At 44.3% G+C, this 16,535-nt stretch overlaps 1 protein-coding gene across 2 annotated transcripts in view; it reads left to right on the plus strand.

The window, feature by feature from the left end:
- Positions 1-9,659: 9,659 nt before the first annotated feature.
- The window catches only part of LOC136403456 (zinc-alpha-2-glycoprotein-like), a 52,801-nt gene continuing 45,925 nt past the window's right edge, over positions 9,660-16,535 (plus strand). Inside the window, exons 1-2 of one of the 2 annotated variants that reach the window (XM_066382202.1) lie at positions 9,660-9,867; positions 11,820-12,380. In XM_066382202.1, coding sequence (XP_066238299.1) covers positions 9,792-9,867; positions 11,820-12,121 — 378 coding nt within the window. In that variant the 5' untranslated portion in view covers positions 9,660-9,791 and the 3' untranslated portion in view covers positions 12,122-12,380. Of the gene's footprint in view, positions 9,868-11,819; positions 12,381-16,535 lie in introns of those variants that run through there. The other variant, XM_066382201.1, reaches the window with a different exon arrangement.

Below are 16,535 nucleotides of genomic sequence, written 5' to 3' on the forward strand. Positions count from 1 at the left end.
ATAGACAGTTCAGTCAGAGTGACCAAACTCCTTGTCTACATATCTAAAGTGGGGGTGGAAAGTGGGGAAAGGCACAGGGCCCAAGGAATAGGGATACTTTTCAAAGTTGCATGAATTTCTTCTGATTCTTCAATGGCCCCATTTATAAATGTCCACAGTGCCCGAGTCAGTGTGGGTATCAGGGAAGGAGGCCAAGGTTGCTGCTGGGGGCTGGGGTGGGGGGGTTCTGCCTAATTATTTCTAAGCTTCTGATAGGACCGTAAAGCACTAAGACAAACTTCTCTTTCACAATAAGTTTCTGAGGATTGGTGCCAGGAAAGAATCCCCCAAGGGTAAAGAGAACTCCCATCCCACTTCTTTAGTCCACCAGACAATACCCTCTTTGTCCTTCCTCTTCCCACCAGATGGGACCAGCCTCCTCCCACAGCCATATGGTTGACAACATGTGCCAAGACCTGGATTAGCAGGACACCCAGGGTGCAGGGATCACCGAAGGTTAGGGAGTAGAAATAAGTGCAGAGGCCTGGCCTCTCTGTACCCCACAATGTTAGGAAGAAATATCTTTCTTCTCTCCCTCACTCCCTCCCTCTTTTCCAGATGGATATATCTACCTGGTTTTGGGGAGAGTGAGATAGACACCACCAGAAACAAGGTTGAAGAGGAGTCAGCAGAAGGAAAGTATCAGAACAAGAAGGAAAACATCACCCCAGAGAATTGGAAATAATGTCACTGGGTCTGGGATACGACATGACTTGGAGAGAAGGGAACTAAATTAATCCTGAGCCCATTCTCACATGAAAATCTGGAGGAAACAAAAATATAAGATAATTTTTAAAGATTTTGTGGGTTTAAAATCTATACAATTTACAAATAGTCAGCAAATTAATTTCTCATGGGTATGGCAAGGATCCAGCTTAGCAACAGTTTGACTCAAAGAACTGGTGATAAAGAGATAGCATCTGGTTTTATCCAATGCTGATCCTATCCGGTTCATTACCTGACTTTCTAGAAAATTCTCCTTCCTGCACTTTTTTTTTTTTTTTTTTGGTATTTTTCTAAAGTGAGAAGCGGGGAGGCAGAGACAGATTCCTGCAAGCACCTGACTGGAATCCACCCGGCAAGCCCACAAGGAGGTGATGCTCTGCCCATCTGGAACATTGCTCCATTGCAACTGGAGCCATTCTAGCACCTGAGGTGGAGGCCATGGAGCCATCCTCAGTGCCAGGGCCAACTTTTGCTCCAATGGAGCCTTGGCTGTGGGAAGGGAAGGGAGAGATAGAGAGAAAGGAGAAGGGTAAGGGGGTAAGGGCGGAGAAGCAGATGGGTGCTTCTCTTATGTGCCCTGGCTGGGAATCGAACCCGGGACTTCCACACTCCAGCCAACACTCTACTACTGAGCCAACCTGCCAGGGTCCTTTACTTTTTAACAAATAAAAGCAAGTCCTTCTTCCCTTATAGCTGTGCAGCAGCTATTGATCTCAGTGCCCAGGTCTTCCTTCTTGACCTTCTGCTGCCCCATAATGGGACTCACAGTCCTACTCCTCATAGTCCTCTTTTCTTTTGCAGGTCCTTGCTCTGTCACTTTCTTTACACCAGACTTTCCATGCCCAGTGAAGTCTTCCCCAAGTTTAGGCCACTGCCTGTCCCAGGAACCAAGCATTCTTTCTCTATGACTATGAAGGCAGTAAGTCCCTGAGACCCTATAGCCCACTGATGGGGATAGAGGATAGGAGGAAACTCAAGTTCAGAAGACCAGGTAGCACATCTTTATCCACTGCACCACCACAGGTCAGGCCCCAATGAGGAATGATTGAAAATGGGTGTGAGAGTTGGGGATTATCAAGAATTCAGGCCCTGGCCGGTTGGCTCAGCGGTAGAGCGTCGGCCTAGCGTGTGGAGGACCCGGGTTCGATTCCCGGCCAGGGCACACAGGAGAAGCACCCATTTGCTTCTCCACCCCTCCGCCGCGCTTTCCTCTCTGTCTCTCTCTTCCCCTCCCGCAGCCAAGGCTCCATTGGAGCAAAGATGGCCCAGGCGCTGGGGATGGCTCCTTGGCCTCTGCCCCAGGCGCTAGAGTGGCTCTGGTCGCAACATGGCGACACCTAGGATGGACAGAGCATCGCCCCCTGGTGGGCAGAGCGTCGCCCCATGGTGGGCGTGCCGGGTGGATCCCGGTCGGGCGCATGCGGGAGTCTGTCTGACTGTCTCTCCCTGTTTCCAGCTTCAGAAAAATGAAAAAAAAAAAAAAAAAAAAGAATTCAGGATAGGAGTAATAAAAGCAAAATGAAAGAGCAAACAATCACGCTACACTCACTCCACTGGGCAGTTGAACTCTTGATGGAAACAAAAGCTGAAATATACATAATAAAAAGATTAAAAATAATTTTCATTTGGTTTTGGAATAGTTAGGAATGTTGTTGTGTCTGTTTTATCAGTATTTACAAGATATCCAAATAATTAAACTATTCCACTGACTCGGGTGAGTCAGCAGATCTGGTTTTCCTCTCCCAGCCCATTGATAGGCTCCCTCTTGTGGCACATGGGATATTACTGCTTAGACTCAAGAAACACCAACACAAATGTAAATGCCCGGCTTGGACCTTACTGAAGAGAAGACATTGAATGACAAAGTTTGAGGAGGCTGGCAGCGAGAACTGAATCATCCCGTCTTCCCTGAAGTTGTTGATCAGGTTTCCCAAATTTGCACCAGCACTTCTATACAAGAGGGGTCTACTCAACGCCTTTTCCCCATGGCTGGTTGATCAGCAGGCGAGTTGATCAGCTTGACACACAAAGTTCCCTTTGCCAGCAGGGATACAAATACAGATAGAGGCAGTGCAGATACTTGTCAAAGTCTAGAATTTAACCCTACTTTCCAGCCAATAAATTAGTCTGTTATTGTTTCATGGATGCTGGCAGAAAACAGTAGAGCTCTGGGATAGAGACAAAAGACTGGTGATCATGACACAGTAAGCAGCATGAGTATCATGTTGGCCAGGGTTGTCCTGGACCCCTAACTTCAAGATAGTAACTCCACAGGACCCAGATGGATACTCTACAGGCAGTAGGCTTGCAGTGTATTCAAAGAACACTGAGCCTGAGGAATGCATGCACTGTCACAAGCCTGATCTTTTTCCAAAGGGGATCAGTACCTCATTCCTTGAGGGTTCTTACTGCAAACACTTCCCTGAAAAATAGCCTGGGTAAAAATCAAACAGAAAATTTCATACTTAATATGCCCAGTACAAATGTGCCAAAACCTCAAGGCCCATGGCTGACTGCCCTTCCCAAGAGCACTATCTGCAGCTCCTTCCCTCACCCCTACTTCTGTGTTCCATCAACTGGTTGTTCCCTGACTCACAAGCTGATTGCTCCTACTCAGTGGTAATCAACCTGGTCCCTACTGCCCACTAGTGGGAGTTCCAGCTTTCATGGTGGGCGGTAGCGGAGCAACCAAAGTATAAATAAAAAGGTAGATTTAACTACAGTATGTTGTTTAATAAAGATTTATTCTGCCAAACTTAGCAAAAATTTGACATAAAGTACTTGTTAAGTAATTATTATTATATGCTTTCACTTGCTGTAACTCTGCTTTATAAATTTTATGAAGTAAAGTTACTTCCCTACTTTATAAATCACCATTACTGTGGAACCGGTTGGCGGTTAGAAAATTTTACTACTGACAGAGAAACAAAAGTGGGCGGTAGGTATAAAAAGGTTGACTTCCCCTGCTCCTACTGATGAGGTAGAATAGCCTCAGAATGGTGCTAACATACTAACCATTGTCAACTCTCATGGATATGGGACATAAGAAAGGTTCGGGATTCTGGGCTACAACAGCCCGTTGTCCTACCCCTCTGTGTGTGTTTGGAGGTGTGCGGAGAGTCTGTTCAGTGCCCCTCCAATCTACAGCACCCCAAGGCAGTGGGGTGGCAACCAGTGTTCTTCACCCCCTACTCCTTTCACAACCATCACATGGGATGCCCCCTCTGGTTCTCAGGGCAATCGTGGAGGAAAGGGAAAGCACCTTCCAAAGGAATAAGGCAGAATCACATTTTCACTTGTGATCAATGCCATAACTCAGTTCTCTCCTGGCAGGGCATAGCCGTGAAGAATTGATGCCCTTCTTGCTGACCCTCCTTGGCTCTTCTCCCCTTCAGCCATGAGTGGTTGGTTGAGGCGAAGCTCAGGTTCACCTCCCCTCCCCCAGGTTTCTCTGTCTCTTATGATAGCCCTCTCTTCCAAGGGAAGGGAGAGTCCTCTTGTCATTATGGGTCCCTCTCCAGCCCTTTAGCTGGCCCTGGAAAGTTTCAGGTTTTTTATTAGTTGTGGGAGTAGAGGGATGAGTCATTCTGTTTGTGGAGCCCTCAGCCAAGACAGACATGGTTTTTTCAGTTGAGGATATCTTCCTGAAACTATAGTAAAAAGAAAAGGGATAATAGGAGAAAATGGATGAGAAAATTAACAACCAGGAGGTCCAACAGCTATGCAATAGAAGTTCCATAAAGAAAGAATTGAGAAGGAATAAACTCATACCAAAGCATATTGTTATGATTTTTTTTCTCTCTCTTTCTTTCTTTCTCTCTCTCTCTCTCTCTCTTTCTCTTTCTTTCTTTCTTTCTTTTTTTATTAAGTGAGAGATGGGAAGCAGAGACAGACTCTGCATGTGCCCCAACCAGGATCCACCCAGCAAGCCCCCTACCAAGTGATGCTCTGCCTGTCTGGGCCGCTGCTCCATTGCTCAGCAGCTGAGCTATTGTAGAGCATGAGGAGCGCATGAGGAGAGGCTATGAAGCCATCCTCAGCACCCAGGGCCAACTTTGCTTGAAACATTTGAGCCATGGCTGTGGGAGAGAAAGAGAGAGAGAGGTGGGGAGAGGGGTGGAGAAGCAGATGTGCCCTGACCAGAATACGAACGCAGGACTTCCACATGCCAGGCTGACATTTTACTGCTAAACAAACCTGCCAGGGCCAAAATTTCTAAAAACTAGAGAGAAAGATAAAATGTTTACAAGCTTCTAGATGGGACAGAAAAGAGCAGATCACACACGAAAGATTCAGAAATCAGAATAGCTCTAGACATTTCAAATGTATCAATGAAAGCAGAAAAAATGCCTTCAACCTCTGAAAAAAAGTATTTCTAACCTAAAATTCTATGACTAGCCAAACTGTCAATCAAGTGTGAAGGTATAAAAAGACATTTTCAGATATACAAGCACTCAAAAATTTACTTCTAGAAGCTTCTTGATTATATGCTCCATTGAAATGAAAAATAAACTAACAGAGAAAGATATATCTATATATCTATATATGTGTATAGATAGATAGATAGATAGATAGATAGATAGATAGATAGATAGATAGATGAAATGGAACATGCCACACAGGTAAGAGACAGAAGTTCCAGGGTGATGATAAGTAAAGGAGGTCTCAGGTGTGGAGAGCAAACTGTCTAAACCCACCCAAGAATTCTGACTATTGTGATTAGATGAATATGTTAGATGAGTTTGCAGTTGAATAATAACATAAAAAAGGTAATAACTATTAACTTCATTGAAAACAAAAAGTTATGTGGAAAAGTAAGTTTACTACATAGCAGAGCTATAAAGGTATTTATTACATAGTCATAATAATGAAAAGCAGCTTCTGATGTGCAGAAGTTGTGGGTTTGATCCCCAATCAGAACACAGACAGAAACAGAATGATGGTTCTGTTTCTCTTTTTTTCCATTCCTCTCTCTCTAAAAATCAATAAATAACCTACCTAACATCTCATGTATTATATTTATATTAAGAGGATGGATAATGGGAAATGGGTCTATGCGGTGGAGTTTGGGAAAAGAAAGTAAATCATCTTCCAGAATATTGGCTTTATAATAATGCCTGGCACTGAAACATTCAGTAACATTTTATTTGGAGACATGGAGGCAAATAGCTCAAAGATAACCAGCTAATAGCTGTAAAAATATAAAGGAAAAGTAGTTTAAAAACCATATTACTTTGCATAAACCAGGCATTGGAAAAAAAATACTTATTGTCTAAAGCAAAAAAGTTTCATTGGGAAATTGATTCACATAAAAGGGAGGAGGAGCTGAAAAAAGATTGTATATGTGATAGTCTTTTTAAAAATTTACTTAATGATTTCTAGAGAGAAAGGAAGGGAGACAGAGAGAGAGAGACAGAAACATTGATCTGTTCTTGTATGTGCCCTAACTGGGAATCAAACCCACAACCCCTGCATATCAGATGCTGCTCCAATGAACTGAGCTATCTGACCAGGGCCTAATTGTCTTTTCTAAAATTGTTTGTTTACTGATTTTACAGAGAGTGGAAGGAAGAGAGAGAGAAAGAAACATTTATTGTTGTACCATTTATTTATGCATTTGTTGATTGGTTCTTGTATGTGCCCTGACCAGAGATTGGACCCACAACCTAAGTTATTGGGATGACACCCTAATCAACTGAGCTACCTGGCAAGGGCTGATTATGTATGTAATTGAATTAACAATGTGGAAGTTTATCTAAAACAGAAAAATTTTTTGACTTAATGCTCAACTGCTTTACATGATAAAATAAATTCTAAGAATAAAACATTAAAATTAACAACAAAAAATAGAGATGGAAACAATGCCATGAACAAAGCAGAAAATAAACCCAGACCAACTTATTGCGTATGGGGTCTGGGAGGCCATACCTTCATTGTCTCATAGTCTCACACCTTACAGGGACTGTTGGGTTGGGAGCTTTTGAGTGAAACACACACACACACACACACACACACACACACAGCAGGGTATCATTCTGGAGGTATCTTACAATGAACAGATTCGTCAAATTCAACAAAAAAGTCCCAGCCTGAGTCCCCTTGGACCCTGCAGTCTTGAACACCAATCAGAAGTCAGAAGCAGAGAGCATCTCAATGAAGTGTCTGAAGCCTGTCTGGAAGACGGTGTTCAGAGATGCTCAGAGGGACCGTCTACCACCTAGACTAAGTGTTCTCAGCTTCTTATGTTCTACTCACCAGTACTGAGCAGGAGGAAGGCCAAGACTCTTTGAGGAAAGGGGATAAAAGGGTAGATGAGCTAGTGGAAGAGAAACAGGAGGGTTTAGAGGAATGGTACATCTCAGAATCCTACTTAATTCATTAAACAACTCTCAAAAGCTCTGGGTTTGGGACAAGAATGGGGACAGATAAGGACATTGTCAGCCCACTCTGAGACTCAAGAAGGGAACCTAAGTTTAACTTCTGTTCTTATCCTGATCTTCCTAGGGAGAAAGTGGCCTGAATAAGGCACATGGTCCTTTAATTCTCTGTCACATGAGTATTTTTAATTATGCTGTATTTGATGGAAAGTATGTGGAAATGTTGTCTTTGATATTGAGTAATGGAAGAAACACCAAACAACTCAGAAGGAAATAAACCAGCCAGTGGTATTTCAAAAGAAACTTTAAATCCTTTGAACAAATAAGGAAAAGCATGTCACAAGAGAACATTTTCAGATCAATTTTCAGAACAGAAGTCCAGCTGAACAGCCGAAGGCTAAAGTAGATTTGAATGTGAGATCTCAGCGCACTTATGAGAGGAGAAACAAGGCAGACATGGATGAGAAGGAGGAAATCGCAAAAGACTGGAGACCCAGCAGGCTGTGGGGGAGAGGAAGGAGGCACAGAGCCACCCACACCCAGAGAAACTTTCTGGAAGGATTCAGATTTCAGAGGAAGTATGAAGGCCTAAGATAGTTTGCCGAGAAGAGAGAGAAAGATGGCTGCTGACCAGGCGGGTGTGAGGCATCTGAGAGGGGAGTGTCACAAGGTTCTGACAAGGATGTGACCTGAATTTGGGACGGGGCCATGGGGATCAACTGGTCACACCAGGGAGGATAAAGGGGTCCAGAGAACCGAATGTGGTCACCTCCTCCCCACTCAAAGAACACCAACAGTTTCCTCTGAGAGCAGGTCCAACAGGAAGTGCAATTTCAGGAAGCTCCACCTCAGGAGGACTTCCTTGCAACAAATTACCTCCAAAACAACTGCTCAGTCACTTTAGGATAGCATGTTACTCTGTATCTGGGGAGCCTTCTGCAAACAACTCATCAGGCCACTAAGATGCATGGAAAAAACTGCATTTCCATATAACTGGCTTCCTCTTAATTCTATGTGTTTATTTATAATGCATTAAAAATCACCTTAAATGGGAAAAGTAAATAAATACATTTTAAAAATTAAGGAAAAATAAAATTTGTCTTACCAAGGGAGTAGATGGCACAAAAGGCTAAGAACTTTTGACCTAGAGGGATGGGGTATGCAGAGAAGACAGACTATGAGGGGAAAGACTCAATAGTAAAATGTGCCTCATTCATTGGAAGACAGCAGATGTTCTGTGGATGGGGGCACTCTAGAATCTAACTCCAACCTCCCTTTTTGGTTATATCACCCCCACTGCCATGCCCTCAATCTTCCTCTTGAAATCTGTTTCCACCAAATTGGCCACCAACCTCAGATAGGTCTGGTACTATCCTTTTTGGTTGCTGCTTATTTATCCATTGACTGCTTTTGTAAGTATTTATCCAGTGTCTTCTATCTGCCAGTAAACGAACTATCACTAGGGACAGAGAAATTAACATAACATACACCATCCATATCCTTACAAAATTTGTCCCCTGCTGTCAACAGAAATTCTATCTCTGTTCAATATCTTGCCCAACAACATCTCTCATGAAGCCCTTCCAGATGCCATTACACATTGACCTCCTTCTCTGATGAAGCTCTTATTATCCACCGTTAGTAGCAATTGTACACGATTTGTAGAAATGTCTTGACCACACACAGCTATTAAAATTCATTCTTTGTTCTTAGGTCTAAATAATTTAGCGCTATTAGATTTTTGGTCCATTTCATCCTTAAACTAGAAATCACAAAAGATTCTTTCAGCACTTTTGTAAAAATCTCTTGCTTTTCAGACTTTGCTTTGAGTTAATTCTTTCTGCTATCAAGTTGATCCTCTTTCATGTTAAGCTTTTGACCCTGTGGATTCGATCATAACAAAGTTGGTCTTTGAATTTCTCAAGTCCTTCACCTACCTTATGGTAATGTCAGCTTAGCACCTAATATTTTGCCTTCACTGAGCATTTTATTCAGGTTGACCAAAATAGATAACTCAGTGAGCTGTTTGACCCTCTACTATTTATCACAGCCTGCAGGACCGTGCACAACATGGGGCTTTAAACTGCCTTTAGCTCCAATCTGGTCCCATAACCAAGCCTGGTTCCCTTTCCTCCATTTCTCTGAGTGACTGTTGCCTGAAAACATCCTGTCCCTATTTCAGTAGCAGTCACATCATTAGTTGATGAAACAGATTCCTATTCTGACTTTAAGCAGAAAATGCATTTATTTACCAGCTATTTGCCAGCTACTTCTCAGAATCATTGGAGACCCACCAAATTAGGCATGAGAAGCACAGGTCCAACCACACCATAGAACTACTCCTATAAGCACATGCTGCTGCCAACAGGGGGACAAATGTGTGGACCCATGACAAAGTCCAAACACCAGATTGGCTGTCGGAGCTCCCTGTTCGCAGACAGTCCATGGAATCACTGATAACAACATCAGCCCAGCCTGGCCTGTGTATCCCGTTTTCTCACAGTTGGGAGAGGAGCCCATCCTGGCACTCTCATTGGCCTGTGCATTTACCTCACCAGGGCAGGGCTCAAAGCCAGCCATTCCCAAAAATATAACTGGAACTCTCTCAAGTAGTCCGTTCCAGGACACAGTACCTTCCACTCCGACAAAATGAGCGCAATGGTGCCTGTCCTGCTGTCTCTGCTGCTTGTTCTGGGTCCTGCATTCTCCCAGAAGACCCAAAATGGTGAATTGGGAAGCAAGGGCTGCGTATGGAGAAGAATAGAAGAGAGGTAATGAAGGAGATAGATGGGGAGAGAGCCCAGGATGAAGCCAAGATTCCCAGAGTACAGGAGGAATGGCTGTTTGAGGTTGTCAACTAACTCAGATTATACACTTGTAGAAGCATAATGGGAGTCTCTGGACTCATGCTAAATAAGGCCTTAAAGAATTAGAACCTAAAATTCTTATTAGACAAATGAACAAAACTAAGACCGGGACAAGTGAAGTGACCTGTCCAGGGTCATGCAGCTAGGACAGAGCAAGGCCCACACAGGTGGAACTTTTTGTTTCTCCCTCCTTTCATTGGCTGGACATACCTGTCTGACTCTCAGGGAGAAAGACACAACTCCATAGAACACTTGTAAAACATATTAACTGGAGGATGCTTTTAGAAACAGACCCATTCCCTCACTCCACAGTGAGATGCCACAATAGTGGGCCTGGGAGGCCAGCTGGAGCTCGGGCAGAACCAGAGTCAATTTTAGGACAGAGTACTGAGGACATTTTTAGTATACAATATTTCAGGATGAGGAATGTAAACACAACTGTGTAAGATTAAAATTTATAACATTTTCTGAAATTATTAAGAATATATTCTATAACAACTGATCATATTTTGATTGTTAATCACATCCTACACTGTAGTAGAATTTAGTCAGCATTCTCCAGAGAGAAAGCATGAATCTCATGCATATGCCAGAAAAAGAGATTTATTATAAAAATACAACTCAAAATCTGCGGGGTAGGTCAGCACACTGGAGACCAGAGAAGAGATAACGCTGCCATCTCAGTCCCAAAGGCACTCTGGAGGCAGAGTTCCTGCTTCCTGTGGAGAACTCAGCCTCTTCTCTGTGGCCTTCAACTGATTAGTGGAGGCCCAGTCACATTACAGAGGGTAATCTGCTTCACTCAGCATCCACTGAGTAAAATGGTAATCACATATATAAACTAATTAGTGAGAGTAACTTCAGTACTGAAACTAGAAACCTGCTATATGGCCTAACATTAGTAACATCCATGAGAGTTAGATCAGGATTCCATTTTGAAATTATTTATGAAAATGCCCCACCTTCTACCACTCCCTACCTCCCACTAAAGTGCAGGGACAAGCATGGTCATGCAGAGGTCCATTCTGGTCTTACCTTATGCTGATCCATTCTAAGTCATTACCTAAGGTTTCTAGTCAATTTCTCTCTATGATATGCCTGTTGGCTTGGTGGTGGGGAGAAGGCAGGTGTATAAAATGTCTGCCCAGAAAGAATGAAGATGAGTAAGTGTGAGCGGGATTGCTTGAAACAGCTGAGACCTTGGTTGAAATATTAAGCAGAGCCTGACCTGTGGTGATGCAGTGGAAAAAGCCACAACCTGGAGTGCTGAGGTTGCTGGTTCCAAACCTCAGGATTGCCTGGTCAAGGCACATACGAGGAGAAACTATGAGTTGATGCTTCCCTCTCCTTCTATCTCTCTCTAATAACAATAAAAAAATTATTTTTTTAAGTTAAAAAAAGAAAATTAATCAGAAAAAAGTTCTTGTGGGAGGAGCAGAGAAAGGTCTGAATCACAGCAGCAGGCAGAATCTAGGGATAGGGCTCAGACTAGGGGAGGCAGGAGCCATAAAGCCCACTGGAGGTTTGGGAAAAAACAAAACAATGCATGGCATTCACATTTCTCAGTTGCAGTAGTCAATGCACGAGGGTGGGCAGGGGGTGCTGGGAGGCAAGAAAGTAGCCACGGGTATTCCACTATCCAGCAAGGAAGGCTCATGGAATGCCTCAAGTTCTCTGCTCTGGAAGTTTCCTTGGTGAGGCAGGTAAAAGCTGAGAGCCCTGCTCATCCCAGACTCCGGGGCTGGGGGGAGGCGTGAGCGGGAAACCAGCCCCTTTAGACCCTCAACCTCCATGCTGTGTCTCTCCACAGGTCGTCCCTCTGTGTCAATCACCAGCAAGGTGGGTCCTCGAAACATCAGGACACTCAAGTGCCAGGCCAACAACTTCTACCCACGGTCAATTAATATGTACTGGACTCGGGGAAGCAATGTAACGGAGACTGATTTCCAGAATGAGGGTCTTATCACTAAAGATGGCACTTACATGTACTGGGTGTTGGTGGTAGTCCCCGCTTTGGACAGAAGCCTCTACTCCTGTCACATGGAGCACAGCAGCCTGGCCCAGCCCCTTGTTGTCCCATGGAATGAGGGACAGGAATCTGGAGACCAGTAGTCACTCTTTCATTGGGGCATGACAGAGGTGAGCTCAGAATGACCATCACCGCCATCGGCAAGACCCGGAGAAGCTGTGAAGAGAACAGACAGGTGGTGCATTTGGAGACACAGGCTTGAATGCTGGTCGCTGAGCTGACTCACTGTTGTTTTTCCCCTTAGTGTTTCCCATGATCTAATCTGTGATATCTAATCAACACTAATCACTTTGCCTGACAAACATAGTAAGTCAGATTATTAAACTTTAGATGCTATAGAAATGTCACTTGATTTTATCAATCATCCTGCCCCAGGCATTTGAATCATTTTTAAATCTTGGTACCCACTGGAAGCAATGTTCACTGCCCGTCTTTTCCTGGGGTCCCCACTGTTGTGTGGCATGACCACCTGGTATCTTGAGTGTTGTTCAGGCACCCACTCCGGATGTCTCTTCTAGTTATGAGGCCATGGAACTCTGCGACTCCTTTAATTCAATCTGAAGCCTCTTCTGTACCTCAGTTTCCCCAGCATTCCCTTACCCCCGTGAGACACGCCGTCTACTCCAGCTACTCCAGCTCTCCCACACCAAGCTGGCCTTCTGGTCCACACACAACTATAGGCTATTTGAGAGGCTTCATTCCTCCAGGATGCACTCCCAAGGAGGCAAAAATCATCTGATGTTCTTGGACGAACCCAAATTCTTTTAATTGGAAGTTTTTTTGACATGAAAAACTTGTATAATTTTATTTATTTATTTTTAATTGAATTTCTTGCGGTCAGTAGGTTTTTGAATTATCTCCCACCACCATACACAGGTTTGTCCATGTAAAAACTATTCATACCGATAGAGAATTTTTATAACAGTTTATTTGAGACAAACTGATGACATATGCACAGAGCAAGATCTCAAATGCTCTGGAGAATAACAGTTTTGCAGATTCTTCTATTCATCTGAAAATAAGAAAGGGCCTGACCTGTGGTGGTACAGTGGATAGAACATCAATTTGGGATGCGGAGGTCCCAGGTTGGAAACCCTGAGGTCACTAGCTTGAGCATGGGATCATCCACATGATCCCATGGTCACTGGCTTGAAGCCCAAGGTCTCTGGCTTGAGCAAGGGTCACTGGCTCAATTAGACCCCCACCCCTCATCAAAACACATATGGAGAGCAATCAATGAACAATTAAAGTTACAAAACTACGAGGTGATGCTTCTCATCTCTCACCGTTCCTATTCCTCTCTCCCTCTCTCTCTCTCTCTCTCTCTCTCTCTCTCTCTCTCTCCCTTTCTTGCTAAAATAAAAAGAAAGAAAAAGAAAGTAAGAATGGAATGTAAGCAGGTGAGAGAAAGAAAGGCAGGGATTATATTGCAGGATCATTAACAAGATTACGTGCTTTCTTGAGAGTTAATATCCCCTTTGAAGGTTATTACTTCTGATATTTCAAGGTGTGTTAACCTAGATGCATAAGAACAATGAACAAGGCTGGCTTATAACCTTTCACCAAAGAAGTTATAGGCATTGGGCATGACTACCCACCATGACCTGCCTTGTCAGGAACTTATAAACAGGTCATCCTATGACATTATTTTCCTTGAAATGTCCCCCCCCCTTTTTTTTTTCATTCACATTTCTCATCTATGATCATAAATCAACACAAAGGATGCATGAATGACCAAACTTGCTTGGATGGTGTGATCTCACAGTACTAGGAAACTAAATCCTAGGAAGTCTCAGTGTTGAAGTTGTCTTCTTGACCATTGGACATGGGGTAATACTACAACTGTGGACCTGAGTTGAGGTTGAATTTTTCCCAAAAGGGAAGGGAAGGAGTGGAAGGCAGTCAGGTCTTATGGCCTTCATTACAAAAACAAAACCAAACAAACAAAAACAAAATTCTGCATCATTTCTATTCTGAGAACTATCATGATATGAGCTCTGCCTTCAGTCTCATTTTTTCAGTATTTGGCATCCAGTATAACACTTACATAAGCCACAGAAAGAATATTAATAGTTATATTATACATGTTTAGTAACCATAAACAGTTGGACTATATAGAAAAACCCAAGCACATGTACAACTATTACAATGACTAATATCATTATCAGAGAGGTAAAGATAACCAAACTAAGGCCCTGACCAGTTTTCTCAGTGGTAGAGCACCGGCCTGGAGTGTGGATGTCCTGGGTTTAATTCCCGGTCATGGCACACAGGAGAAGTGACCATCTGCCTCTTCACCCCTTTCCTTCCCCCTTTCTCTCTCTCTCTACTTACTCTCCTACAACCAAGACTTGCTTAGTTTGAGCACAGCACCCCGGACCCTGAGGATGGCTCTGTGCAGCCACCACTTCAGGCACTAAAAATGGCTCAGTTGCAAGCATGGCTCCAAATGGGCAGAGCAATGTCCCCAGATTGGGGTCACCCGGTGATTCACAATCAGGGCACATGTCGGAGTCTGTCTCTCTATCTCCTGTCCTCTCATTTGGAAAACAAGAAGAAAAGAAGGATAACTAAACCAAATAGACTGAGTTCAATATAAAAGAGTAGGCATAAAAGCCTTGTTGATGTCTAGTGCCTGATAAGGTCCCTTCCAATGAGACTGTTTTTTATTAGATATCCTTTCCAATGAACAAAATCTCCAGGTGGCAGTCAGATGATTTTTAATGTCATTGTCTCCTGAATGCTGACTGTGAAAGAAAGTGATTACCAACCTGGTATTTTCTTGAAGTGACTCTATCAAACTTTGACAATAGTGTAAGATGTCTCCTTGTCAGAATGTCAGCTGAGAAGTTTCTTCAACTAGGTCTCGCTTAAATGCACTGTGATGCATGAAAAAATGCAAAATCTGGGGATGACGTCAGAGTAATGGCGGGGTAGGAAGCGATACCGATAAATCTCCCCCAAAACTCAACAAGATCTTCAACCAGAAACAGAAAAACCTATACTTGGAGCTTCCAGATGCTTCGCAATACACCCAAAGGTATGATTGAGTGAAAAATTGGCTAAATATATAACCAAACCCCGAAGGAAATAGGGAGTAAGAAATGCTCCGCCTTCCTCACTAACCTAAACAGGGCGGCTTTCTCTGGTAACTGTGAATATAGAAACTGAGGCGGGCAAAGGGGGTGAATTCATCCAGGCCACGACACAAACGGCCGAACCAGGCTGTGGCACGGAGATCCAAGCCGAGGAAAATCTGATCCTGTGGCAACCCGGGCAATACAAGCTAACACTCGCGCCAAACCCAAACAAAGAAAGACAAGCGGCGCGGCCATTTTATCCGGTCTCCTGGTCGGTGCGCAGTTAGTGGGCGAGAATTTCTTACTAGGCCCCAAGAGTGGGTGCCCGTGTTGCCCCACGGAGAGGCAGGGTCAGAGGCCTTTCTGTGGGCCAAGGGCAGAGTCTCTGGGCAGCCCCAGCGCCCTGGGAAAGCCACGCACGGGAGGGAGTGAGAACTAATTCCAACGGTGGAGATTTTCCATGCTGGAGGGTGTTTCACTCAGAGGGAAACGCGGCCGGCCTCATATCCTGGTTTGCGCGCGCAGATAAGGAGTGTGCGATTCCTCCGAGTGCCTCGGCAGTGTGTGCCCGTGTTATCGCACAGAGGGGCAGAGTCAGGGGCCTTTGTGTGGGCCAAAGCAGAATCTCGGGCCGCCCCAGCGCCTTGCAAAAGCCGCGCACGGGGACGGAGCGAGACTCAATTCCAACGCTGCAACTTTTCCATGCGGTTGGGGGTTTCACTCAGAGCGTGAGACTGCTGGCCGGATATCCTGGTCGCAGACAGTGAGTGAGCGTTTCCTCCAAGCGCCCCGGAAGTGGGCGCCCGCTTGTGTTACCGGACAGAGTGGCAGAGCCAGAGGTCTTTGAGTGGGCGGAAAGCCCGCCTGATTATGCTAGCAGCTCTGACTGACTGAGCCTTACCCAGAGCCCTGTGCTGAGTGGAAATAGAGTGGGGAGTTGCCAGCTCTTTGAGCCTCTTACTATCCAGGCAGAGGCAGCAGCAACCCCATAGCTGGATTATCAGGCTACTAATTGAGGAAGGAAAGACTAGGAGAAAGGCTACAGGAACACGGACTCTCTCACTGTCGGAGCCTATAAATGCTAAGGAGCTTCGACTGCCAACGAGACTAAAGCACAATACATGACATTGCCATAGAGACTTATCAACTGCAAACCTCCACCTGAGCGTGCCAAAGGGGCAAAACCCGGGGTACAGAGTCACCAACCAGGAAGAGGGAGAGAAAAGAAAAAGCAAGAAGATAACCTCTCAAAATCAAGAATAATCTGCAGACTTTATAACCTATCCCATTTTATTATATTTGTTCGTTTGTTTCTCTTATCTTCATTCTTGATACTTTTTTTTTCCTCCTCCAATTTGGCCAATTAACTCTCTACCGGTCTTACTCTCTCCTCTCCTTGAACTACACTACCCATAAG

The sequence above is a fragment of the Saccopteryx leptura genome, chromosome 4 (assembly GCF_036850995.1).
Source record: "Saccopteryx leptura isolate mSacLep1 chromosome 4, mSacLep1_pri_phased_curated, whole genome shotgun sequence".
NCBI lineage: Eukaryota > Metazoa > Chordata > Mammalia > Chiroptera > Emballonuridae > Saccopteryx > Saccopteryx leptura.